The sequence below is a fragment of the Hemicordylus capensis genome, chromosome 6, assembly GCF_027244095.1.
Source record: "Hemicordylus capensis ecotype Gifberg chromosome 6, rHemCap1.1.pri, whole genome shotgun sequence".
Lineage (NCBI taxonomy): Eukaryota > Metazoa > Chordata > Lepidosauria > Squamata > Cordylidae > Hemicordylus > Hemicordylus capensis.
The window spans coordinates 62,316,769-62,343,231 of record NC_069662.1 but is presented as its reverse complement, the minus strand read 5'-3'; the positions used below and the strand labels follow the sequence as shown (position 1 = coordinate 62,343,231).

Below are 26,463 nucleotides of genomic sequence, written 5' to 3'. Positions count from 1 at the left end.
GAGTGCAAATCTCTAGCACCTGCAAGTTTGATCATGTCTGCATAATCACCAGCCTAATACTCTGTGGAGGCTTAAGGTGTCTTGATAATGGCAGGGGGTTCATGTTTCCATTGACATCATTGTTTATTTAATAATAGCAAGGGGCCCTTGGAGATTAGCACGCTCCAGAGGCTAGGCATTATTCAAGCTCTAGGCTATGATAATATTCCATTAACCCATTGTTTACAACAGTGTAATGCATAGGGTTGCCAACTAGGGATTTTATAAATATGCAACTATTTTGGGGACCAAATGACATTTTTTGTTTGCATTGTGGTGGGGGGAAGTGACTATTTTGGGAACGAAACAATTTTTTTAAAGATTTGTTATGGTGCCCAAAGTTCTAGGGGGCAATTGGAACTTTTTGTTTGCACAGAACATTTTGCTCTCATGAGCAGCTTCTCTTCCTCTGTCTCCTTCCCCTTCCTACTGACCATCCATCCAATGGGGAACCCAGAGGGCAGGTTCTGCTTCAGTGACAGGTTGCAGAGCCCATAGGCGTATCTAGGGAAAATAGCACCTAGAGCAAGCACTGAAATTGTGCCCCTGTCCAAACATCTGACACCCATCTTTTAGATAACTTTACCATAATATCAGCTCAAAAATACAAGTCAAGCTCGTTAATCTTTTAATTAACAAATTATGGCACTACATGAAAATTATGGTATTTTTGAACCAGTTTTATTCCATACTATGCTCATTAAAGGGGGGAGGAGTGTTACTTGTTTTGCAGGACATTCAGTGAATCTATGGCAAGAACTGATAGTTGCAGTCATTCATTCTTGGGCATCTACAGCTAAACAGTTCTTTAGAGTGCTGGACTAGAACCGGGGAGACCCAAGTTCAAATCCCCATTCAGCCATGAGACTTGCTAGGTGACTCTGGGCCAGTCACTTCTCTCTCAGCCTAACCTACTTCACAGGGTTGTTGTGAGGAGAAACTTAAGTATGTAGTACACCGCTCTGGGCTCCTTGGAAGAAAAGCAGGATATAAAATGTAAAATAATAATAATAATAATAATAATAATAGACTCAAGATATGGAAGAAGAATTACCACCAACTTAAGAAGTTGCTCAGGCGCAGGTGGAGGAGGTGTTGGAAATCGAGGATGCCACTGTTGCTGAACTGTTTCAAAATCAAAACTAGGCCACCTCCCCTTTGCCTTCACCTAAAACACCCGAATGCCGTTTAACAGAAAAGCAACAAGAACTAAAGCAAAAAATAACTGAGCACATGAACCAAACAACCACAAGGGTTCGACTTCCAGCTCTAAAAACAGTTGCCAAAAGCAACTGGCTCAGGCATTAAAAGATGTCAATGCTGCACTTGCAGAAATAACAACCAAGAATTTGCAAGAAACAAACCAAGTAATGTACAGTGCAGCAACAATAACAACACAAGAGCTCGGATATAAGATCAGTGGACCTGTAAAAAAAGAAAGTAGTACATCACCTAAATGGAAGATTAGATTAGAAAATAAAATCTCCAGGCTTAGATCAGATGCTAGTAAACTGAAAGATATGAAAGACAAGAAGCTGAAGAATGAAAACACCAAACAGTATCTGATCCAAAAATACCACCTAGATTCAAGGAAAATTAGAGAAGTCCTGGAAATAATAAAGCAGCAAATAACAGCAGTGTCAAAGAAGATTAGCAGATACAAAGCCAGAATTACACAACACAGGCAGAATCTCCAATTCCAGTTGAATCAGAGACATTTCTGCAAAAGCATAGGAGGAGAAACTGCAAGAAACATAGAAACACCAAATAAAGAAGAAACAGTGCGATTCTGGGAGAAATTATGGGACAATCTAATAGATTATAATAAAAAGCTGGCTGGATGAAAGAGGTCAAAAAATGTAACCAACAAATGCAAGATCTAATAATAACACCAGAATTAATAAGTGAAAGAGCAAAGAAAATTAAAAATTGGACTGCTCCAGGCGATGATGAACTGCATAGCTTTTGGTTTAAACATCTAACAAGCCTTCATAAACAACTATCAAAACAGTTCAATCATCACATTTTGCAAGGAGGTGATATTGAACAATGGCTAACAACTGGGAAAACTCATCTCATCATGAAAGACCCAGCAAAAGATGCAGTTCCAAGTAATTATAGACCGATAAGCTGGGACTTCCGACTACAAACAGACAAACATCTGCCACACAATAAACCAGATGTAACTGTAGTCAAGAAGAAAGAAAAACAAGTTAAAATAATCGACATAGCAATACCAGGGGAAGGGATAGCAGAACAGAAGAAAAAGAAATAGAAAAAAATCACAAAATACAAAGATCTACAAATTGAAATTGAAAGGCTGTGGCAGGAAAAGGCCAAAATAATCCCAGTAGTAATTGGCGCCCTGGGTGCAGTTCCAAAAGACCTTGAAGAGCATGTCAACTCCATAGGGCCCCCAAAATCACCATCAGCCAATTACAAAAAGCAACTTTACTGGGAACAGCCTATATTCTGTGACAATTTCTATAACAGCAACAACATTGACAATAAAATTCAGCCATCCCAGGTCCTTGGGAAGAACTCAATGTCTGTATAAAACAAACCAGTCAAGAACACCTGTCTGACTGTGTAAATAAATAATAATAATAATTTCCTGGCTTGTATGGGAAAAACCCTTTCTTTGGTATTTCTGTAGAAATCAGAGGCTTGTTTGTGCATGCAAATTGCACTTGTTGGGTCATGAAGCTAGAATACAAGTTTCTAGCTTTAAAACTAGTGGGTGGTTTTTGCTTAACACAAGAGAATGTCTCTACTTCTTTGCCTGGCCTGTTTCTACCTCTGCTTACAAATGACTTTGCCAATGTTTTATAAAATCCCCACACATATACCAAGCACATAGCACATCTCACAATATAGCCATTTAAAAACAATTTGCATCCTGGGGCACAAGTCAATTAACCTTTATTATGGTCAGAGACCAGCATAAAATTACACATTAAATGAAGGTAATACTAGAGAAAAGTTACATGTTGATAGAGGTGATTGCAAATACGATGATAGATATTGTGAAAAGGCTAAGAATAATTACAATTTTAAAAGAAACAAGCTAAAATACTAAGAAACTAAAACCGCTAAGAATACTATTTCCTATTACTAAAATACACAGAAAAGATTAAAAGGGGAATTTAAAATAGTAATATAGCTGAAAATGATTACATACGTGGTAGAAAGCTAGAATTAAAATTAAGAATAATTAAAACTAAAATGGTTACCATAAATTGGAGTATTACTAAAAATGGTAAAGTTATACTACATTAATCTAATAAAATATTATGCACTGCCATAGCACAATTAGTATAATATGAAGAGTATGGAGGCGAGTGTTATCAAGAATCAGATTGGGGAGCCCATCAGCTATCATCCTTCGCCGGATGCCAATCACAGCAGCACAGAACTTGGCAATGATCTTGGAGGGGATCTGGGTTAGAGTCAGATAGCAGCAATTGAGTATAGAAGTGACTCGTACGACCCGGAAGTTTGTTCAGCAGTGGGGATATAAGGGTGGCACGAATGTCTCTGTAGAACAGTTAGTATACAAGGACATGCTCAGTAGTTTCAATTTGTTCTGAGCCACAGGGGCATAATCGCTCTGCATACGGAATCTTTCTGTAGCAACCCTCTATTACAGCTGAGGGGAGACCATGGCAGCGGGGCCAGAGTGAACGCCCTTCTATGGCTTGGGGCCTCCAGTTGAGAGAGGTATGTTGCAGGAGAGGCCATACATCTAAGCTCCTTACTTACACAGAATTTGGGGACACTGCTGAGATCTGCTTGGCGCTCAATGTCTGTGATGCACTGTTTGATGATAGCTTTTGCCTGATCGTAGCCCATGTTGATCAGGGACAGAGGAGCGAGGCCCAGGGTAGCTAATTTCATCTCAATTGCCTGAGCCCATATAAAATGGTAATCATCATGAAGGGTTAGAGGGGCAAGACCAATTGGACTGAGGGATAGTTTAAGCCAATAGGAGAGAGTGGTCACCCACACCCTAGCCTCAATCTTGATCAGGCCTGTCTCCGGGCGTAATGTAGCATTGGAGACACATCTTGGTACACACAGCGCTGCCCTGAGGAACTTGGATTGTACCCATTCCAAAGTCACGATATTTGGAAAAGGGCCCAGTTGAGCGCCATAGAGTAGTTGAGCTAATGACTTGGCTTGGAAGAGCTCAAGAGCTGCAGGGACATAGTGGCCTCCTCTTTTGCGCATCAATTGAAGAATAGCAGAGGAGCTTCTCTGAGCATTTAAGGTCACATGATCTCCATGGGCTTTTCTGGAGCCACCGGAATGAAAGACTACACCTAGCTATTTAAAATGAGTTACTTGTTCAATTTTATGTCCCTCGATGCTCCAGGAATGGATCTTGGGCCTCCTAGCAAAGGCCATTATTTTAGTTTTGTTATAGTTGATTTCCAGACCATCTTCCTTGCAATGCAGCATCAGAGCCCTCAATGCTCTTCTAAGGCCAATGGGAGTTCTTGAGAGGATGACTGCATCATCTGCATATAGTAGGGTGGCTAGGTGTCTTCCGGCTAGCTTAGGAGGATGGAACTCAACATTGCTGAGCTGTTCCACCACTGAGTTGATGTAAAAATTAAATAGGAGTGGGGCCAGAATGCAACCTTGCTTGATGCCCTTCTGCGTTAGAACAGCAGTTTTAAGATGACCTTGTGGGCTACACCTCACCTTGAGTGAGGTGTTAAGATGCAGAGTTTGAACAAGATGTAGCAGGCACCGATCAATAGTGGAGGCCTCCAGCTTCTCCCATAATTTTACATGTGAGATGGAGTCAAAACCTGCCGTAAGATCAATGAAGGCAGCATAAAGAGAGGTCGTCCTACAGGAGGAATATTTCCCGATGAGGTGCTGTAGGACTAGACATTGATCAATAGTGGAACGTCCCTCTCTAAATCCTGCTTGCTCCTCAGCAAGAAGATTTTCCTGCTCCAGCCAGTCCCTAAATTTCCCATGTAGGTGTCTTGCGTAAAGTTTACTGATGGTATTAAGTAGACTGATAGGTCTATAGTTGGCAAGGTCATCCTTCTTGCCCTTTTTGAAGATGGAGACAATAACTGCAACCCCCCAATCCTTGGGGATTTGGCCATTCACGTTGATGAAGGTAAAGAGCGATGCCAAGATGGGGGCCCATCAGTCCAGATTGTTTTTGATAGCCTCCGGGGGAATAAGGTCCTCACCTGGAGCCTTTCTCGGTTTCAGTTGGGCAACAAGACTGTGGATCTCCAAGATGGATACCGGAGCCCATGCCGGAGTGTCCTCTATGGCACTAGAACGGTCTCTGCAAGCAGTGGTGGGATCTTTATATAGATCATAAAAGTGTTTCTCTCAGGTTCCTGGATGAATGTGGCAGTCCAGGTGGCTTGGACCATAGCTGAGAGAGGATTTTGTGAGACGCCAAAACATGGCCAAGTCCCTGGATCTAACAGCCTGGATTAGTCTCGTCCAGGCCTCTTTTTTCTTGCAGACCAGCAGGAGTTTATATTTCTTTTTCTGCTGAAGTAGATTCTGTGCTGCCCTCCAACCAGAGGCATATTTGTAGACTTGATAGGTATTGGCAAGGGCTTTTTTGGCATTAACACAATCCTTGTCAAACCACTGCTTGGAAGCGTGGGGCACTTATACTGAAGTAGTGCAAAAGTCAACAGAAATGGCAGATTTTTGAATCAATGGGGCACTTCTCACAATCAGCAAAAATCGGGCTAGCAGAGGCTAGCCCGATTTTTGGTGACCATAAGAACCACCGGGCTTGCAGCCGAGACCAGTGGTTCTTGAGCAGGTAACCTGCTCTAGACCCCCTGCTAAAAAGCAGGTTTGCGGAGCGAGCGCTCCTCCAAACCTGCTTTTTGCAATCGTGAGTAGCTGCGGCGCGCCTTTGTGCCACGCCTACTCACAAGTAGACCCCCAGCCGGGGGTCTCCCCAGTATGTCCTGCGCACTCACGCAGGGCATACCGGGGCTTGTGGGGGCCGCACGGCCCCCGCTCCCTCCACCCCCCGCCGGCTCCGTCACAGAGCCAGCCATCATGTGGGCAGCCGATCCGGCCGCCCAGTGCTCCCTGCCCACGCGTGAGTGGGGAGAGTGGGCTTAGCCTGCTCTTCCCGCTCACCAGGAAAAACCGGGTCTCACTGATCGTGAGACCCGATCCACAGTCTAAGAAATGCAATAAAATTTTACATTTCACAATAAAATTTCACTCCCCTCTCTGTCTCTCAAGAGATGCACATTTTTGCCCTTAATAAATATTCAGATATAAAAAGAGAACTTTGGTAAATGACATTTTTCTTAATACAATGTAGCAGTATTGAATTACAAATTCATTGTAATCACAGATGCTCCCCTCCCCTCTATCAATGATTTATGCACAGGCTCTTAGATCTTAAGTTGCAGTTCAGAAAACAGCTTACATCACGGTGAAGTCTGCATGCTCCCAGGAGCCATGCAGCCAGGTCACAGCTAACAAAGCTGAACTTAAAAGAAACTGGTTCTCCAACTCATGCCCACAATTAGTGAGCACACATGGCCACCCAGAATCGGAAAGACAACAGCAGGAGCAAAAGCGGTGGGACGGGACACAATCATCTATTCCCCACTGAATCTAGGTTTGAATTTACCAAAGGCAACATATGATAAATGAACATAGCAGTTCTGGAAATTCCACTGTTTAATATGCCCATTCTTTCACTAAGAGAGCAAAGCTTGCTTTACTTGCAGGCCCCATACAATCCCTGCTCCTTCCATCCCTCCCTCCCTCCCACTCATTCTCTGTCCAACTCACCCCCACACCAGTCAGACTCTCCCAAGCTTGTTACTGCATGGTGCTGCTAGCCAGGTTTTTGGGGTGCACACAAAAAGCCACATTTTGCTGCAGAGAGTACAGAGATAATAAGTAACTTAACTTTGCAGACTGCAGGGCCAGAGATGATGAGCAACTTTGCGTTCCACAGAACCATGGGCAGGGCACAATCAGGAAGTAATTAACTACCTGCCTGCTTCTGGCTGGAGGATGGCAGTGTTGCTGATAAGAACACTTAGCAGGCAATTAGCATACAATGGTTGCTGCTTCCTGAGTGGAAGGCTGTAAATGATCTGCAGAGGTCAGGAAGCATTTCTTGCTTTCAGCTAAAAAGCACTGAAAATAGTCAGCCAGGGCTGGGGAGTGCAGACAGAGGAAGCCAAAAACCCAAACAAAAATGCCCCCACACGAGTCATTCACGCTGGCTACAAAAGAGGCAGAAATGCGCTCTTCTCTGCTCTAGTGGCACATTCCCCTCCTTACACTAAAAAGCCCCTCTTTCTTCTCCCCCCACCCCCACCAAGAGATTCCCAGAAAATGAAAAGAAACCAAGCCCAATAACCCCAGAATCATGGGAAACTCATTTTCGGGCACTTTATAATTATATCTCCCCTCAAAGTGCCCTTCAAATAGGTTCATTACCACATTGGTCTCCAGTCTCCACATATGAGAAAGAGCAGTTAATCATGCAATTGAAATGCGGGAGAGCACCTGGAAATGATTGTATCCCGCCGGAACTTCTGAAGCGCTATAAAGATTGGTGGGCTCCTGTGCTGGCCACTTTCTTCACACCTATTGATCAAACTGCACAATTTCCCCAGGATTGGGGAACGGCAATCGTGGTTCCTATCCATAAGAAAGGCAGAAGGGATGACCCCTTTAACTATAGACCAATTAGCCTTTTAAACATTATAAGTAAACTCTATGCCAAGCACTTATGTGTTAAATTATGTGCTTGGATGGAGCAGGAGTGCATTATTGAGGATGAACAGGCAGGATTTAGAGCTAAGAGATCTGGATTAGACCACTGTTTAATATTACCACATCTTGTGGACAAACTGGTCAAAAGGAATAAGCGACCTTTGTTTACCGCTTTTATAGACCTTAAGATGGCTTTTGATACAGTTTCTAGAAGTCGTCTTTGGTCTAAATTGGCGGCTACTTCTATGGACCAAAGGCTTCTACTTTTGCTCATCAAACTGCATGAAAATTCCTTTTTAAGAGTGCGTTTAGACCATGCTGGCAATCTTACAAACTCAGTACCCATTAGGAAAGGGGTGCGACAAGGGTGTGTATTAGCCCCTTACTTATTTAACCTTTATATTAATGATTTGATAAGGTGTTTGCAGACATCTGACACTCATCCACCAAAACTAGTCAACAAGAAAATCCCAATCCTGATGTATGCCGATGATGCAGTAATTTTATCTCAAACCAGGGTTGGGCTTAAAAGAGTGTTAGATGCCTTAGCACTATACTGCAGAGAGGAGCATCTACAGATCAATTATGACAAATCTAAAATTATGTGCTTCACCAATAAAGTTAAAAAAAAAGTATGGATGCTAGATGGACATCGACTAGAACAGGTAAATCAAATAAAATATTTGGGGGTAATTTTTCAACAAAATGCTGGGAAATCAGCACATATACAGTGCGGGAAATAAGTATTTGATCCCCTGCTGATTTTGTCCGTTTGCCCTCTGACACAGAAATGACCAGGCTATAATTGGAATGGTAGGTTTATTGTAGCTGTGAGAGACAGAATAACAACAAACAAACCCTCAAAAGCAACCCTAGTAATGCATGATATCAATATGTGAGCCATTGCACAAATTATGTAGGGGCAAACCTGTACTTGCCACCAAAAGCACACTCAGAGCTGCAGCTGATCACAACCATCTAACTAATGCACCTGTATGAGACACATCTTTGCAAACACCTATAAAGCACCTTTCTATAATGTTGTTGTTGTTGTTGTTGTTGTTTACACAGTCAGACAGGTGTTATTGACTGGTTTGTTTTATCCAGACATTGAGTCCTTCCCAAGGACCTGGGATGGCTGGATTTTATTATCAATGTTGTTGCTGTTATTATAGATATTGTCGCAGAATCTAGGCTGTTCCCAGTAAAGTTGCTTTTTGTAATTGGCTGTTGGTAATCTCTGTGGCCCCTATGGTGTTGAGGTGCTCTATTATTATTTTCGGTGTACACTTAAAACACATTTAAAATGTACTATGTGGAGTAGCCCTTAAGCTTATTCAAAAAGCTCTATATCTGCAGGTATGTAATGTGGGGACCTCAACAAAATGCTGCAATATATCCCCACCCACTAATAGAAGTCCTTCTCTTCAGGATTGCAGCCAGCCTGGAACAGGAGCTTTTTTTGGAGCCCACACAGAGGACGTTTTCCTTTCCCACCTTCTTGATATCTTCCACCTAGTACTAAACGAGGAGTCAGGTTTGGTTATCAGCCTTGAATCTGAACACTTTATTGCCATATAAATGAGGAGTAGTAGGGAGAAGAGATTTTTCAAACCCCCACTCGCCTCCAAAATAACCAGCTGCTAGGGGCTCAAGCAGGCCATTCTCCATTTTCCTTCTCCACCTCCTTCCTCACTCCTACCCACACCACTTTCTTCCTTCATGCAGTTCCTGCTCTCCAGCTGCTTGACTGACATTTCTACTTGGATGCATCATGATTTTTTCAAACTCAATATGTCCAAGACAGAACTTCTCATCTTTCCTCCCCATCCCTCCTCTCCTTGTACTATTGCCTTATTCACCAACAGTGTCACCATCCACCCTGTTGACAGTCTCAGAGCCTTGGTTCTACCTTTGACTCCTCTCTTTCCTTTATTATCCATATTCACTCTGTGGTCAAATCATGTCACTTCTGCCCATACAATATTGCAAGAATATGACCCTTCCTCTCTGTTCCCTCTGCAAAAATTCCAGTTCGTGCTCTGCTCATCTCTTGACATGACTACTACATCCTTCTCATCTCCATCCAGCATCCTACTGCCAGAACCATTCACCTCTCTTGTTGCTCTGATCAAGTCATAGAAAAGGAAAGATTGTGCCGTCGAGTTGGTGTCAACTACTGGCGACCACAAGGCCATGTGATTTTCTTGGCAGAGTACAGGAGTGGTTTACCATCGCCTTTCTCCCGCGCAGTATAAAATGATGCCTTTGCAATTGTCACTGAAGTGAGCATCCACTTCCAGCACCTTCTTATATTGCTGTTGCCCAATATAGGTGACAACAGATATATATATTTACTAGGCACAGTCTGGGAAGCACACCGGTGGGGATTTGAAGTAACAGCCTCTTGCTCCCTAGGCAAGCTGCTTTCCACCTCTCCTGAAATCCATGCACTGGCTCTCTGTCCACTCCCAGATGCAGCACAAACTCCTGGTCTTTACCTTCAATGTCCTTCATTTCCCTCTGCTTGTTGCACTCTTGCCTGTGACTTTTGCTTCTCCAGCTCCACCACCTTCAGCCACCCAAGGGCCTCCTGCTCCCTCCAGGTAACTCTTCCCTTGCTGTCCTTCATGCCTGGATCTCTCTCCTGGATCACTTACATGATGCCTCCTCTTACTTACTTCAAATCCCTCCTTCAAATCTAACTGTTCCATTAAGCCTTTAACACATCTCCCTATACCCTGCTCTATCTAAGCCTACATGAAATAATTGCATGTTCTTCCCCAGTTTACTCTTCTTCCATTCTCCTCCCATTCCATTCTCCTCCCATTCCTCTGTTGTCTCTGTTATATTTGTCTCTAGCTTGTGAACTGTTGGTGCAGGGACCTGTCCTCTCACTTGTTGTCAAGTGCCATTTAGAGATGGTGTTATACAAATCCATAATAATAATACACATGCTAATTATCATTTGCTTTAGCTTTAACAGCTTCACTGTAAAATTATCTCACATGGAATTATTTTGATTAATTTCTTTGTTGCATTTTTTATATCACAGTGGAATTATTCAGCACAGTTGGCTGAAATTTGCTCATAGAGGGGAGCAGGAGTTGAAATCAACAAATCTGATTTTATGCTAGAAATGCATCCCAGAGAGGTTGGTATGCTGGCTTTTGCTGTCCACAGCTTAATGTTATGGGTCCTTCCTTTATTTCAGCAATAATTAGAGCTGCGGAACCAGTGTGGCAATACTGGGAAACGCCTCCCATGTGAAGCTAGGGAGCCCCATATATGGAGAACTTGTCCAAATACATATCTTATTTGTTAGGCAAATTGTTGTGCTTGAATTGGTTGAAAACCACAAAGGTTGATCAGAATTTCCCTTGGGCAAGAAAAGAGACTGCTACACAGCTCCTTTGTTGTGCTCTTGTGAAGAGCAATAGCTCTACCTATGGGGATTATCTGTTATGTAAGGAAGAGGAGGCTTGTTTTACCTAATCTTATTGTTCAAATGGAATAAACTGGATTATTTGCAGAGTGTGGGTTATTCAGCCACAACTATCTTGCTTGTCTCTATGCAAATATTGTGGGGGGTGGTATTTCCCCCTTCCCCCATGATCTTGCATATATACAAGAACATAAAGCAAGAAGGGAGGCAATGTGATGTAGTGGATAAAGTGTTGAGTTTAGCCCAAGAGGGAGACCTGGGTTGAAATCTCCACTTGGCCAAATAGTTTGCTGGGGACAATCACAATCTCTCAGCCTAGTCTACCTTAGCGGGTTGTTGTAAGTAAAAGGGGGGGGCATGTGTTCTCCTCTGAGCAACTTGGGTGGGATAAAAATGTAAAATATTAAACAGAAGCATGAAACATTCCCATAACGTTGAATTCTGCTTATTTGCTTTGTTCAGGATTGGAGCCTTAAAACAGTTCATTCACAGGGAAGTCATCATTATCCTGATTTGATAAATAGAAAATTGTATCGAGAGAGATTAAGATCTGCAAGGCTCAAGCAATCAGTCTTAATGAGACAATCTTGAGCAAGTGATATTAATTGCTATACGCAAAAATAATTAACTCACACAATGTCTCCGTGGTTTGGGAAGTTGTATGTCCTTACAATGATTTTGTGATATCATCATCACCTGGAAGGGCTACTATCTAAAGACACTTCCACGGGGCAGAGCTAGGGGAGTGGGGTCCCATGTTCACCCATCTCTGTGACGGTCCCTCAGAGTGAGGGAGATAATGGAGAGAATGTGGAAAGCTGGAGGTAGGGGGCCCTCAGGAGCTGGGGGCCTGGGTTCTTTGAACCCATCTGCTCAATAATAGCTACACCCCTCTGCACTTCAACCACAGCCTAACCTTTCTGCTAGCAGAAGATTAACAGAAATGGGATGCATAGAAAGGGCATCCTGATTCAAAAACTACTTCTATATATGATAACGTCACTGATCAACTAAAGTACAGAGAAGAATAGAAGTAAAATTCTGTAAATCAACAAGATAGACAAATTTCACCATCTTCAAATCAAAATCTGTTTTTGGATCTGTCATCAACAAAGCACTGTAGCTGCTCTGAAGCCAGCTCTTGCTAAACAAACTCAAACTGCTGTACAATTCCAGCATCTTGTAATTGGTTTATACAGACAGACTCCTCTACTGCAAAGCTATACAACTTACTGTGTATTCAGTGTTTGGTATAAGTTTGGTAGCTGATCTGAAGAAGTCGAGCTGCAAACTCTCAGTAGCAGGTGTGGAGGAGCTCCTACTTTCAGTTACCCTGCTGGTTACCTATCAGGTCTCAAATTGCGTAGATTTCTTGCTCAAACAGGCTCGACCTCTAGTGGGAGATTCCAAAGTTGGCAGGATAAGCTAGCTTGAATAAGGGGGGGACGGGGGGCAGTGTTTTGACTGGTGTAATTCTAAAGGCATGGTTCAAGATGCATGCTGCACTTACTGAAAAGCAAGAAGGCAAAATGAAACAAAATGATTTAATCCAAGGAATAATCTCATTGGGACACAGTCATAATCCCCCCCCCCATTTATTATATTAATAACAGTTATCTTAATAACTGTTTTATACTGTTGTTTTTATTGTGTTTCATGTATTTCAATCTGTGTTGATTTTTTTAATATCTTAAATTTTGTACACCACCCAGAGATGTATATAAATAAATATTTGTACATATACATTTGTACATCTGTCCTTCTGCTTGTTCACCTTTTTGTCTTGGACTCCTTTGCTAATCCAGCTGAGATTGGTATCATTGAGCAACTAGGGGAAGTGGGGTCTTGGTTTGTTGTTCAGAACAGAACAGAACATACTTTATTTCGGTCATGGACCAGCATAAAATTTCATTTTAAAAAGTTTAAGGTTTTAATTTGTATATGATTTTTAAATTGTTAAATTGTTTTAAGTTTTTGTATCTATTTTACTGTTTTATGCTATTGAGATGAAAGTTTGGGGCGGTGTACAAATTTGATAAATAAATAAATAAATAAATAAATAAAATCAACAGTTCACAATAACATCAGACTGACTGATAAAAACTTTTCAGGATTTACAAACAATATAACAGAACTTGGCCACACTGACAAAAAACATTTCTTTAAAATTGGACAGCAGAAAATCTAAATAAAATTGATCAGTGTGGCCAGGATAATTCTTTAGCAAGGGAGAAATAAACTTTGAACGACTATCCCTGTAAAAAGCGCAGTAGAGGATCACGTGGGCAGTGAACTCCTATGTCCCCCAAGCCGCATGGGCAGAGGCGAGCTGCATATGGTAACGTTTTATATTTTCCTTCTTGAACTGCAGTGGGGAGTACATTAAGGCGGGCGAGAGTCAGTGCTCTCCTGAATTTGGATATAAATAAATTATTTAAGTATTCAGCAGGTCTAATCTTTAATTGCTGACTACCTGTGTATAGCCCTCTTGGCAACTTTGCAGTTTCTTCCAGCATTCTAAAGCACACTGTTTGATGGACCAAGCTGCTTGATCAGCCTAATGAGTTCTTCCTGAGGAAGACCATATAATTGTAACTTAGACTTTAAAGCCATCTTCCACTTCGATATGTAACTATCTACTAATATTAAAGTGACCAAACCAACAGGAAAGAAGATCAGCTTCAGCCCAAACATGATAATGCTCAGCTAGTGTCTTATTTCTAGCCTGGTGACCCCAGCCTCGCTTCTGAGGGCAATGTTTGGAACACAACAAGGGAAAGATTGCTCTGAGAAATTTTGTTTGTACCACTTCTAATGGAGTGAAATTATCATAGGGGCCCAGTTGTGCATCATACAAAAGCTGGGGATACACTTTAGCTGTGAAAAGTTTAATGGCCGCAGGAATGAAGGAAGCACCCCTAGAAAAATGGAAGGACTCTGCCACTACAAATGAACTCCCCTCGCTTGATCAAATGATAAACAAGCTACTTGCCTCGGATCATTTTCAGCACATCGAATTCTCCCTGACAACAGCTAAACTCCCTGACACACTCTTGGAGAACTACAACACCCTAGTCCAAGAGCTTCAACAACATTTAATCCATAAAGACAGTGCACCCCTGTGGCAGCATCAGCACCACTCCAAGCAGAGGCGTATCCAGGGAAAATAGCGCCTAGGGCAAGCACTGAAATTGCACCCCTGTCCAAACATCTGACACCCATCTTTCAGATAACTTTACCATATCAGCTCAAAAATACAAGTTCAGACACTTTCAGGAGAAACAGGTTGTAAGCAACACACACACACACATAAGGCACATATGTGCCAGTCGCCTTCCCAAGGAAATGCAGCACATCCATGTGCTGGGCATGCCTCCATAGAGCTAAGTAGTGGACGCTCTCTTTAGCAAATGCTCCGCCACCTCAGCACACCTCACTACAGGTTGCTGCCTCCAAGAAATTCAGGGATGGCTTTTTCTGTCCAAACAGCTTTTGCCTTAAAGGGAGATGGCTGCAATGGGAAATCCTAGGGGCCCCAAACAATCTGAAATTATCCAGCAGCTTGCAGCCTGGGAAAAGTTATGGAAAAATGATTTAAAATTTACTGCATGTTATGCTATAAAAGAAAACTATTATAAAATGATGTATAGATGGTATCTGACACCAAAAAAATTGGCATTAATGTATAAAAATGTTTCAAACAAATGCTGGAAGTGTGGACATTTTGAAGGCACATTCTTTCATATGTGGTGGACCTGTGGGAAGGCTAAAGCCTATTGGGATATGATATATATAATGAATTAAAGAAAATATTTAAAATGACATTTCCTAAGAAGCCAGAATCCTTCCTGCTGGGAATAACCCAAGGTGCAATTTCTACAACTAATTTAACATTTTTTATGTATGCCTCTACGGCGGCTAGAATTATATATGCACAGAAATGGAAGACCAGTGAACTGCCTTCAAAAGAAGACTGGCTGATAAAAAATTTGGAATATGCGGAGATGGCAAAACTTACAGCACTATTAAGAGATCAAAACTTGGAATGTTTTAAAGAAGATTGGAAACCATTTTTGTTATATCTAAAGAATTATTTTCCTACTATGGACTTGACAGCAGGGTTTGAAATTTAGTAAAAATCGCAGGTTGGTTAGATTAATTATGTTTGTAAGGGTTTAAATTTATGTTTTGAATTATTATTATAGCAAGGATAAATTTTATAGTTGATGATTCACGAAGAAATGTGAGCGGGAAGTCCACCTTTTTTGTGTATATTTGTAATGAATGATAATATTACGGTTGTTAAAATTAATAAAAATTGAATTTGGGGGAAAAAAGAAAGGAGAAAAAAAAAAAAGAAATTATCCAGCAGCTTACAATAGGCTTGGATCCAGCAGCCTGATCAGGAAGAAGGTGGAAGTTGCAACTAGCCACAGAACAGTAAAACAGTGTGATATTCAGGGTTGTGTTTTTTTTTTAAGCACCACACAAGTTAAAGGCAGGCACTTTCCAAGTTTGAAATCCCACAAACCTTATAATCAGATTGCTTGACAAATATTCAGATAAAGATAGAGCTCTGTGTAGAATTAAACAGCATGCGAATGAATATTTCTTTTTTATTCCTTGCCTCTCCCCACCTTCAGTTTTGCCAGCTTACAAGGTATTAAACCAACATTGTCTTTTTAAGGGATGTTTTGTCCACTTATTTTTGTGCCATTTATATCTGTTTTTTAAATGCTTGGGTCCCTTGCCAACAACTTTGCATTCTTCTGACTCCCTAGATCAGGGAAAAATTTAGACTTGGGTCTTGCAGAGGCCATTTGAGCATGTGCAGTGGCCATTTTTGTTTTCAGCAGCCTTTAAAAAAAATTTTTTTTAATGGCCACCGCACATGCTCAAATGGTCCCTGTGAGGTCCTATGCCTTGCCAGGCCTCGCAGAGGCCTTCTGAGCATGTGTGGTGACCTCCAAAATGGCCACTGCACTGATCTTTGTAGGCCCAAACAGGCCTGAAAATTAGTCCGAGACAGGCTGCAGCAGTGATCTAAGAGGCCAGCGGGGGGAGGAGGAACCTTTACAGACACCCCCTGCCCCCCAGAACCCTACAGGTTAAAAAAAAACATTTTTTTAAAAAAAAATCCGCAAATTGAGGAGGGGATGGGAGGGCAGCATGGCACTGGTCTCCGCCCCCCAGTGGCACCTAGGGCACGTGCCCTGGCTGCCCCCGCTAGTTTTGCCTATGACTCCAAGCCATGGTTTGATACGGACTGCACTAATGCCAAAAAAGCTCTCACCACCTTTTATCATGTCTACAGAGCTAGCAGTGGACCAATGGCTGTGCAAGACCTACTTCAGCAGGAGAGGAAATACAAACTGCTGGCATATAAGAAAAGAGAAGCCACAAAAGACAATGGGGCATGACTCATCCAGGCAGTCAGTTCCAATGACTCAATCTCGTTCTGGCGCATCACAATGAACACCCACAACAACAGACAAGCCCATCTGGATTGCCACATCCCCCCAGGGATCTGGGAAAAGTACTTCTATGAGCTCTATGAAGAGACCTCCACAGAATGTGGAAGCCCTGGTCAAGCTATAGAGGACATGCCTGCATGGACACCAGTGACAATACCTGAGATTAAGAGCCTTGTCGCCCAACTAAGACCAGGGAAAGCCCCGGAAAAGGACCTAATTCCACCTTTATTGACACTTATGGTTGAATCCCCAAGGACTATATTTTAAAAGGACAGAAAGGCAACCCCGTCAATTATAGATCCATTAGTCTGCTCAATACAATCAGCAAGCTCTAGGCAAGACATTCACAGTGGAAACTCTGGGACTGGGAACAGGCTGGCTTCAGGGAACGCCAATCCACAATTGACCAGTGTTTAGTACTCATTGAAAAATACTCTTCCTGTAACACAACCTCCCTCTATGCAGCCTTCATAGACCTCAAAGCATCATTCAATTCCATCTCACATGTCAAATTGTGGGAGAAGTTGGAAGCCTCCTCAATTGACCGGCTCCTGTTATACTTAATACACATGCTACACACAGGCACCCTCAAAGTAAAGTGCAACCCCCAGGGACATCTTACAAGTGCTATCAAAACTCAGAAGGCTGTCAAGCAAGGTTGCACACTGGCCACACTTCTATTCAACTTTTACATTAATACCATGGTGGGCCAGCTCAACAACCCAGATTTTCACCCCTGAAAACTTGCTAGGGGACACATTTCCACCCTGCTATATGCAGATGATGCAGCAATACTCTAAAAAGAGCACTGAGGGCCCTAGCACAGTACTGCAAGCAAGACCTGCTGGAACTTAACTATAATAAAACCAAAATTATGGCCTTCGCCAAAAGGCCCAAGACCCATTCTTGGTGTATAGATGGATTCAAGATTGGACAGGTTCCTTGCTTCAAATATTTGGGGATAGTCCTTCATTCTGCTGGCACTAGGAAAGCTCACGAGGACCACATTGCTCAAAGCACACAGCAGAGTACAACTGCCATCCTTAAATTCTTTCGGACAAGAGGGGGCCATTATATACCTGCAGTGCTTAAATTGTTCATTCTTTGATTTCATTCCACAGTTATATAAGGTTTAGGTTCAGTAAGCACTTGATCAGTACTGAGGGACACTTTCAGTTCAGAAGACATGATCACTCCATGAGAGGATGAAGCTATTTGTGCAGTTACGACTTTTGCAATCTCCTCTTGGCCTGGAAGTGTAAGTTGAGATAAACAACCTGCAGTTGTGTTCTGAAGACCTGGAAGATATTCCACCTAGAAATTAAAATCCATAAGTCTGGTGATCAGACTTCAAACAACCAAAGCAGCACCTATACACATGGACATCATCAGATGGAGTACACAGAACCAGAGGAACTGTGGAATGAAATCAAAGAAGTTGTTAAGGATGAATATGAAAAGAGATTGCCAACGACCAAGAAACAGAAGAAAGCAAAATGGATGTCAATCAAAATTGATTGCCAAGAAGAGGAGAGAAGCCAAAGTTAAGAAAGAGAAACGACAACTACAACTATTTATATACTGTTTTCCAATGAACATTTCCAAAGCTGTTTACATAGAGAAAGAAAGAATGAATGAATGAATGAATGAATGAAGAAAGAAAGAAAGAAAGAAAGAAAGAAAGAAAGAAAGAAAGAAAGAAAGAAAGAAAGAAAGAAAGCTCCCTGTCCCCAAAGGGCTCACAATCTAAAACAGGGCTGCTCAACTTTGGCGCTCCTGCAGATGTTGGCCTACAATTCCCATAATCCCTGGCTATTGGGCACTGTGGCTGGGGATTGTGGGAATTGTAGTTCAAAAACTGGGGAGGCCTAAGTTGAGCAGGCCTGATCTAAAAAGAAACAGACACCAACAACAGTCACTGGAAGTTGTTGTGAACTACACCTGGTTTTGCACTCTGTACATGCTCAGAGGGAAAGAGGCAAAGTCACATCATATACAAACTGAATTGGTTCTTGGAGATGGTGACCATGTAGGATCTGGGCGCGCAAACAGAGATAGAGAGAGACACACTCAGAAAGTTCAATGGGCTTTATTGTAAAAAAGTTGCTCATCAGGACAAAATAAAAACATGTTTCCGATTCAAGGTGTAGTGTAATGTGCCTAACTAACATATGTGTGTGCAATTAAATCTTCCTAGAGCCTAATACAATTCAGATACAGAAAGAAAAAAAGGGGGGGAGGAAGGCTAAGGGCTGGTATGGTCTGGGGGATCAGAAATTAGTAGGGGGAGAGGTGAAGGGGGGCAGGAGAAGGGGAAGGGATGAGGGGACCCAAGGCTTGCAATGGAGCAGCATATTACCAGGATCAGAGAGACTTGAGAGCGGTGGATCTCTTCAGCTGAGACAAGAGGCTTCTTGGCTGGATACAGGAACGTTTTGCAGCTGCTCAGATCACGGCTGAAATCACCATGGCTGGGGAGTCTTGGCTTCTCACTGCGTAGTAGAAGTCACAGACAGGTAGCGTGTATGCCCGTAGGCACAAGACTGCTCACTCTCTGTCTAGTCGCCTTATTCTTATAGTGTATTTTCCTTTGATCTGTTCAGAGATCTATTCAAATCTCATCTTTTCCTGGGTTCCCCAGAAGGGGTGACAAAGCTGTTACTTTCTGGACAATGTCTTTTAATTATTCAGGATATTGGCCAGTTCAGAGAAATCTGAATCTCATCTTCTGCAAACTGTGCACTTGGAAGGGTGTGGGAGGGGGAGCAAGTGTTAGTAGAAAGACTAAATCTACAGGTGTTCTCCTAGGGTGGAATTTCTATAGACAGCAACTGAACGATCCCCTGTGGGCATAGCAGGGCCATCATTGACAATGATGACCATAGATTTCTTGCACAGACATTATCTGATAGTGAGCATATTGATTAACACAGGCCCGGCTCTTTGTGTTTTCTTAAGTATCCAGTTCACAATGCAGTGCTGGAATGCGCCTCTCCCTTTGCAGAGCAGGCAGTTCACCCAGAGTTCAGGTGTGATTTCATTTCTTGATATAAAATGAAATCAGACCCAGGCCTGTATTTCACATACTTCTGAGTTGGTACCTCTGGTTCGGATATATGGACCGTCCACAACAAAGTGCTGTGCTGTGGGTGGATAGGGCCAATTACTCTCCCCCTGCTAAATAAAGAGAATCACCATGTAAAAAAGGTGCCTCTTTGCCCAGTTAGCAGGGGTTAAAGACCTCAGGAAGAAACTTAATAGGGAATTAATGGATGGACATGCAAAAACAAGGTACTTGAACATCTTTAACCACACATGCATGTAGCAAGTGAGCTACTACATGCACCACCACCACCAGCTCAGTACCACCTCTCAATGAGCTGGTGCTGAGGACTGATTGTTTGGTGGTGCTAAAGTGATCAAAATTGCCCACAAAGCAAGTTTGGTGGTGCAAAAGTAATCAAAATTGCCCACGAAGGTCACCTGAAAGAAACCGTGCACACTGGTGAATGAGGGAAAACCAAACTAAAGAAAAACTGAAAAAGCACGGGCTGGACTGTGACCTGGAGACCTGAGTGATGATAATGTATAATGATGCTCATAGACAAAGTGCATGTACCAACTTTCTTGTGAACAAGAGTACTATATTGGCAACAGTAAAATAAACAATTGTCAATAACAAATGTCATACAAGTTCTGTACATAAACATGCATATGTGGAGAAACCATTCATGTCAGTAAAATAAACAAATGTCAATATCGAATGTCATACAAATTCTGTTGACTGACATTCATATACTGAAAAAACATTCACATGCATATAGAAAATGTTCAGTTAGATATGAGTTTATTCGGTCGATGACCAGCAAACATTTACAATAAACCAGTACGTATTTTACAAAAAATATAACAAAAGCTGGCCACAACAGAGATAATATCAGTGTCCACATTAGTTAAAAGAGCTCAGTTCTCCATTAACTATATACCCTAGGATCAATACCTATAGATCAATATGAAATGCTTAGATTCACAGGTAAAATTATAAAGGGGAGGGATGTGTTGAATTCTATCTAGTATTTTTTATGTTGTGTTGTTTAGAAGTTTGTCCCAGTATGGATCATGTAGAGAGTGTGCAGGGCAGAGTCAGAAAAGGAAAAGGGAGGGAAAGGAGAAGAACAAAATGGAGTTGTTTCTGAATAAACTCTTAGTTAAATCTTTTAAATATAACTTTGTGTTTGTGAGGGAAGCAGTTATAAAACACCTAATCTGTTCTCTACCCAGACACACCACTAGATGGAAACAGTCTTTAATAATAGTGGTGCCTGTCAAAGGCTTCTCAGATGGTCAACAAGAAAACAGGGCCTATGAAGATTTTATATAAACAGGAAATTCAAGTGTCAAAAAATGATGCATGTTGATATTCACATATTTTTATTTTATATTTTATTTTAATTTATTCATTTAATGTATATTCTGCCTGACTCCAGAGGCTCCAGGTGGTTCACAAATATTTTACAAATCATATAACAAAAGCTGGCCACAACAGAGATAATATCAGTGTTCACATTAGTTAAAAGAGCTCAGTTCTCCATTAACTATATACCCTAGGATCAATACCTATAGATCAGTATGAAATGCTTAGATTCACAGGTAACATTATAAAGGGGAGGGATGTGTTGAATTCTATCTAGTATTTTTTTATGTTGTGTTGTTTAGAAGTTTGCCCCAGTATGGAGCATGTAGAGAGTGTGCAGGGCAGAGTCAGAAAAGGAAAAGGGAGGGAAAGGAGAAGAACAAAATGGAGTTGTTTCTGAATAAAACCACCTGTTTCTCCAGGTGGTTCACAAAAACAAAGACAAACAAGATAAGCTATTAAAACAAGAATTAAAAATCCTGTTTAAATATACATTCAAAGATTACAGCAATTTAAAAAATCCAAACAGCAATTAAAATTTTTAAAACACTCAAAAATTACAGCATTTAAAAAAAAAATCTAAGCAACAATTAAACATTTAAAATTCATAAATTACTAAAAGGCTGGCTAAAAAATGTGTCTGAAGGGCTCTTTTGAAGGCTGGTAAAGATGTTAAACTATGAATGTGTATAGGGAGCACATTCCACAGCCTAGGAGCAAGGTGGAGTGAGAAGGCCCTCAGTGAGAAGGCCCGTCCCGAATCACCACCAGACAAGCTGGCAGTATATGGAGACAGATGTTTCTCAATTATCTTAATATGTGATGGGGATCATGTAGAAAGTGGCGCTCTCCAGGTAACCCGGTCCTAAGCCGTTTAGAGTTTTAAAAGTAATTACCAGCACTTTGCATTTTACTCGGAAACCTATTGGTAGCCAATGCAACTGCTTTAAATCCAATCCAATCCAATCCACTCCAATCCAATCCAATCCAATCCAATCCAATCTTTGGATTGGATTGGATTGCAACTGCTTTAAAACAGGCATAATATGGTCTCTCCGAGACACCCAGAGACCAGTCTAGCTGATGCATTTTCAGCCAACTGAAGTTTCCGAACCACATACAAAGGCAGCCCCACGTAGAGCATATTGCAGTAGTCAAGCCTAGGGATGTACACGGAACCGGGCGTGTGAGTCTCAAAGGCTTTAGGGGCAGGGGAAGGTGCACTTACCCCTCCCTCTGCTTTCCCCCCGCTGGTGCTCCATTTTTTCAGTCCATTGGGGCGTACCTCCCTGCCGCCCCATTGCCACCTTTACTGGAAGTAACCGGAAGTATCTGGTGTATGCGCTCCATGTGCGTGCACACCTATGACGTGCATGTACATGCACCCAGCATTTGCAGGCACGATGGATACTTCTGGTAAAGGAGGCAAGAGGGCAGCAGGGTGGTACACTGCCGCCCCAATGGACTTTGGAAAAACAGAGCACTGGTGGGGGGGAAGTGGAGAGAGGGGTAAGTGCACCCTCCTCCGCCCTTAAAGCAGTACCCCCTGCCTTCAAACCAGCAGAACTGCCTGCTGTTCGAACCGGTTCAGAGGCCCATAAAGGGCCTCCGAACCAGTTCTATGCACATTATTATTATTAACCCCTGCTAACTGGGCAAAGTGGCGCCTTTTAACGTGGTGATTCTCTTTATTTAGCAGGGGGAGAGTAACTGGCCCTATCCATCCCCAGCACAGTACCTCCAGTGACTGTTGCTGGTGACTTGTTTCTTTTTAGATTGTGAGCCCTTCGGGGACAGGGAACCATCTCATTTATTTATTTATTATTTCTCTATGTAAACCGCCCTGAGCCATTTTTTGGAAGGGTGGTATAGAATTGAATTAATAATAATAATTGAATTGAATTGATAATAACAATAATATTGATATTTATTTATTTATTTATTTATTTATTCAATATCTGTACCGCCCTTCCAAAAATGGCTCAGGGCAGTATAGAAATCGAATCCCTAATCATGCCTAGAGGTTACCAGAGATTGCACTACAGTTCTGAGATCATTATCCTTATATAAATGTTGACAAGCTCATATAACTTCTGTGGATACCCAACAATAAATATGCTGGTTTATTTCCCCACTCTTTGGGCATACACAAGTGAATATTAAACATTTTAACATGACTGTCAGCATACACCAGTGTTTCTCTGAGGATGTTAAACATTCACAAACTTCACCAGGGATTGTTCATTAATCAGATTTCATTTACTGTAACATACATACGCAAACATTTACTGTTACCAGATCTGCTCGCTTCGCCATTCTGGGGGTACTTCAGACTCAAGCCTCAGCCATTTTCTGTCTCTATGAATGATTGTAAGAGAAACACTGACTGCATTCCAGGTAAATGGTAATTCTGACAAAGGGTTTTCCTAAAAAAAGGCAATATCCAGGTCCATTTGCAAAAGGCCTGCAACATGTTGGAGAGAATTACTTATATAGCAGAGTTTTTCAGGAGTTAACAGGGTCTCAGGAGCAACAGCTTGTAAATGATAAGCATGGAGATTCATGTAAGGTAATCTACTTTATTCAGAAGTCCATGATGATAGGAAAGACCTATATCTAACCACTGGCTACATGGTGGTCAGAGAGAGAGACCTCTATAGGTGGCATGGTGCTCAGAGAGAGAGCTAGAAGCATTCTGAGGAGGAGGAGGAGGAGGAGGAGGAGGAGGAGGAGGTCACTCCCAGGACATTCCTGAGTACATTCTATCCATAGAGGGGTCATAGAGGCAGAGATAAACAGGAAAGAGAAGGAGACCCTAACTATCTATCTCTACTCCCAATGCCCCTAGTGGTCATTAGGGTTACTGGTGCAAAAGGTCAATGCCATCTGGAGCTGGATCTCCAACACCACAAACCCAAGGACAGGGGCATAACTATAACTGGGCAAGGGGAGACAGTTGTCTCGGGGCCCCGCTGCCCCCAGCCCCCCCCCGAGACATGTCACATGACTCTACTGAATTTGTTCAGAATTCTGAGAAAACATACATAGGCTCACACTGCATGGTTGAAAGTCTCCTTTGCTAATCTGCAGCGAGGGGGCCATTTTAATAATTAGTGTTTCTAGTGTGTTCTAGGCATTAAAAGTAGCACAAATATATAGTATTCAGTGTATATCACTATATATTGTGAAGTGTGCATGTGTGTATTCAGTGAAATGTATTTCTAGGCAGCATACTTATTTTGAAATATCAGACTTCAATCCTTGGGGGCCTGGGGTGTGTGGAGGCCCTGAACTTTGATGGGGGGAGGCATTTTAAAATCTTGTATCTGGGCCCACTACAGCCTTGCTACGCCCCTGCCCAAGGAAATACCCTCTCTGACTGAATTACAGGTGAAATACAGAACAGACCTGCCTGAATGCTAAGGAAAAAAGAGAAAGGAATGCCAGCTTCCTTCCCTCTGTAGCTCTCTTCCCTTTGAGTTCCCAAGATTGAGCCCTGCTCTACTCAACTCTTCCTCCCCACTGTGAGCGAGTCCAGGCCAGAGAGCGTGATATTCCCTCCTTTTTCCCCCCAGGTGATTGCTCTGCAATCTCCCTTCTTTTGAGCATCCTTTGTCATGGAGCATACAAGAAAGCACCACCCAGACATAATCTAATAATAACTAAAACTAATTAAATTAAATTAAATTAAATTAAAACTAATATTCACATCTTATCAGGAAGAGTAATTCCTGAAGTCATCAGGAAACTGCCAAAGAGGACCATTGGTCGATCTCCCGCTAGCCTCCAGACATGTTTTTGCTTATAGGAACCCCCTTCAAACCTGGAGCCACGCTTTTGCTTTTGGGGTCATGCTTTTGCTGCTGCCATCACATCTGCCACACTTGCTGCCCATATGCCCACATGCACCTTGACATTGCACATAAGCTCGCCCTTCTTCCCCAGGAAGAAGGATTCCCACCAGTGAGATCTAGGTAGATATGACACATGGCTTTCCTCTTCTCTCTCTCTTTCACCCTTAGACCTCTATCCCTCTTCGCAACTGCTTGTTACACACAGCTCTTAAAGTATTTTTATTGCTGTTCATGGGTCTGCACCATTTGACACTAATTTCTCCCACTTGAACAAAGCATAGTCATGAAGGGTGGTAGCTGACATGCCTCCTGCAGACCTCGTAATAGTACACACAGTGAAGGATGTATCCCACAATATCTCGGTCCATGACTTTTGATTCTCCAGTTTTATGACCCTAAGGCCATCTGCTCTTTAAAACAACTCTGCCCTGTCTCCCTTGCTGTTCCATGTGCCTATAACCTCCCTCAGGGCACCCACACTCTTTCTCTTCCAGGTCCTTCTGCAAAAGTCCTTAGCTTTACCTCTGAGTCCTTGATCACAGATGAAATGAAATCTAAGTCCTTGTATGTAGATTTGCTGACATTAACCCAGCCTCTGTATGCCGTCTCTCTTTCTACTTGTTACCTCGCCTCACCTTTCCTTCTTTCCCTCTGTCATCTCCCGCACTCTAAATTTTGATAGTAAGCTCTTTAGGGCAGAGACCTCTCTTTTTTTCTGTTGTCACTTTGTTGCTATGCATGTTGTTGGCACTGTGTAAATAATATATTTAATTAGTCTGCAAAGTGCATCTGAATCACCATCTTAGAATGAAATCCAAAAGTCACCTTTACAGAAGGCCAACTGAAATGTCACTGAGTTCACCAAAACTCCGAGGAGGAGGAGGAGGAGGAGGAGGAGGAGGAAGAAGAAAAGTGGGGTAGAGAAAAAGAGTTTGCTGAACAAGATGGAGAGTCTAGTCTGCAATCTTTGCCTTAAAAAGGCCTGGAGGTATTGCACACATTTAAACATTACACCAGACCATGTTAAGTACAAAAAAGATCTCAGGTTACACTCAAAGCTAATGGGACTGGTGCCCTTTTTATTTGCCATTTTTATTTTAAGACCGTCATATACTGCAGATGTAATTCCATGACCACTACCAGTAAAATAATTTTATTTCCCCCACATACTTCCCACGCCCCTTTTGTGCTTATCATCAAGAATGTAAACATTGTCTGGGAAACCCAAACACTAGTCCACGTTGTGATTTTTAGTTGGCCTTAATATAATTATTATGATAGTTTTCCTATTTGAATTATAGAAGGGGACCTTGGGGGCTTTTGCACTGGTCTTGATTTTCCAGCTACACTGGAAATGGCCTTTGCAAGAGCATTGTGAGGGAAGCACCGGCAGTGAAGGATGCAAGGAGATTAGCAGCTAAGAGAGTTTCCAGCTGGGGTGGGGAGAATGGATGAGAAAGGATTATTTGACTCAGCATTGGCCCC

At 42.2% G+C, this 26,463-nt stretch overlaps 1 protein-coding gene across 4 annotated transcripts in view; it reads right to left on the bottom strand.

The window, feature by feature from the left end:
• LOC128330215 (sulfotransferase 1 family member D1-like) overlaps window positions 1-12,616 on the bottom strand; it is a 34,366-nt gene extending 21,750 nt beyond the window's left edge. The window contains exon 1 of one of the 4 annotated variants that reach the window (XM_053262685.1): window positions 12,470-12,616. Coding sequence is in view for 1 of the 4 variants with exons in the window: in XM_053262683.1 (XP_053118658.1) it covers window positions 5,256-5,323 (68 nt within the window). In the remaining 3 variants the exon portion in view is untranslated. Of the gene's footprint in view, window positions 1-5,255; window positions 5,330-6,852; window positions 6,932-6,973; window positions 7,040-12,469 lie in introns of those variants that run through there. The other 3 variants (XM_053262684.1, XM_053262686.1, XM_053262683.1) reach the window with 3 other exon arrangements.
• Between the last annotated feature and the right edge of the window lie 13,847 nt (window positions 12,617-26,463).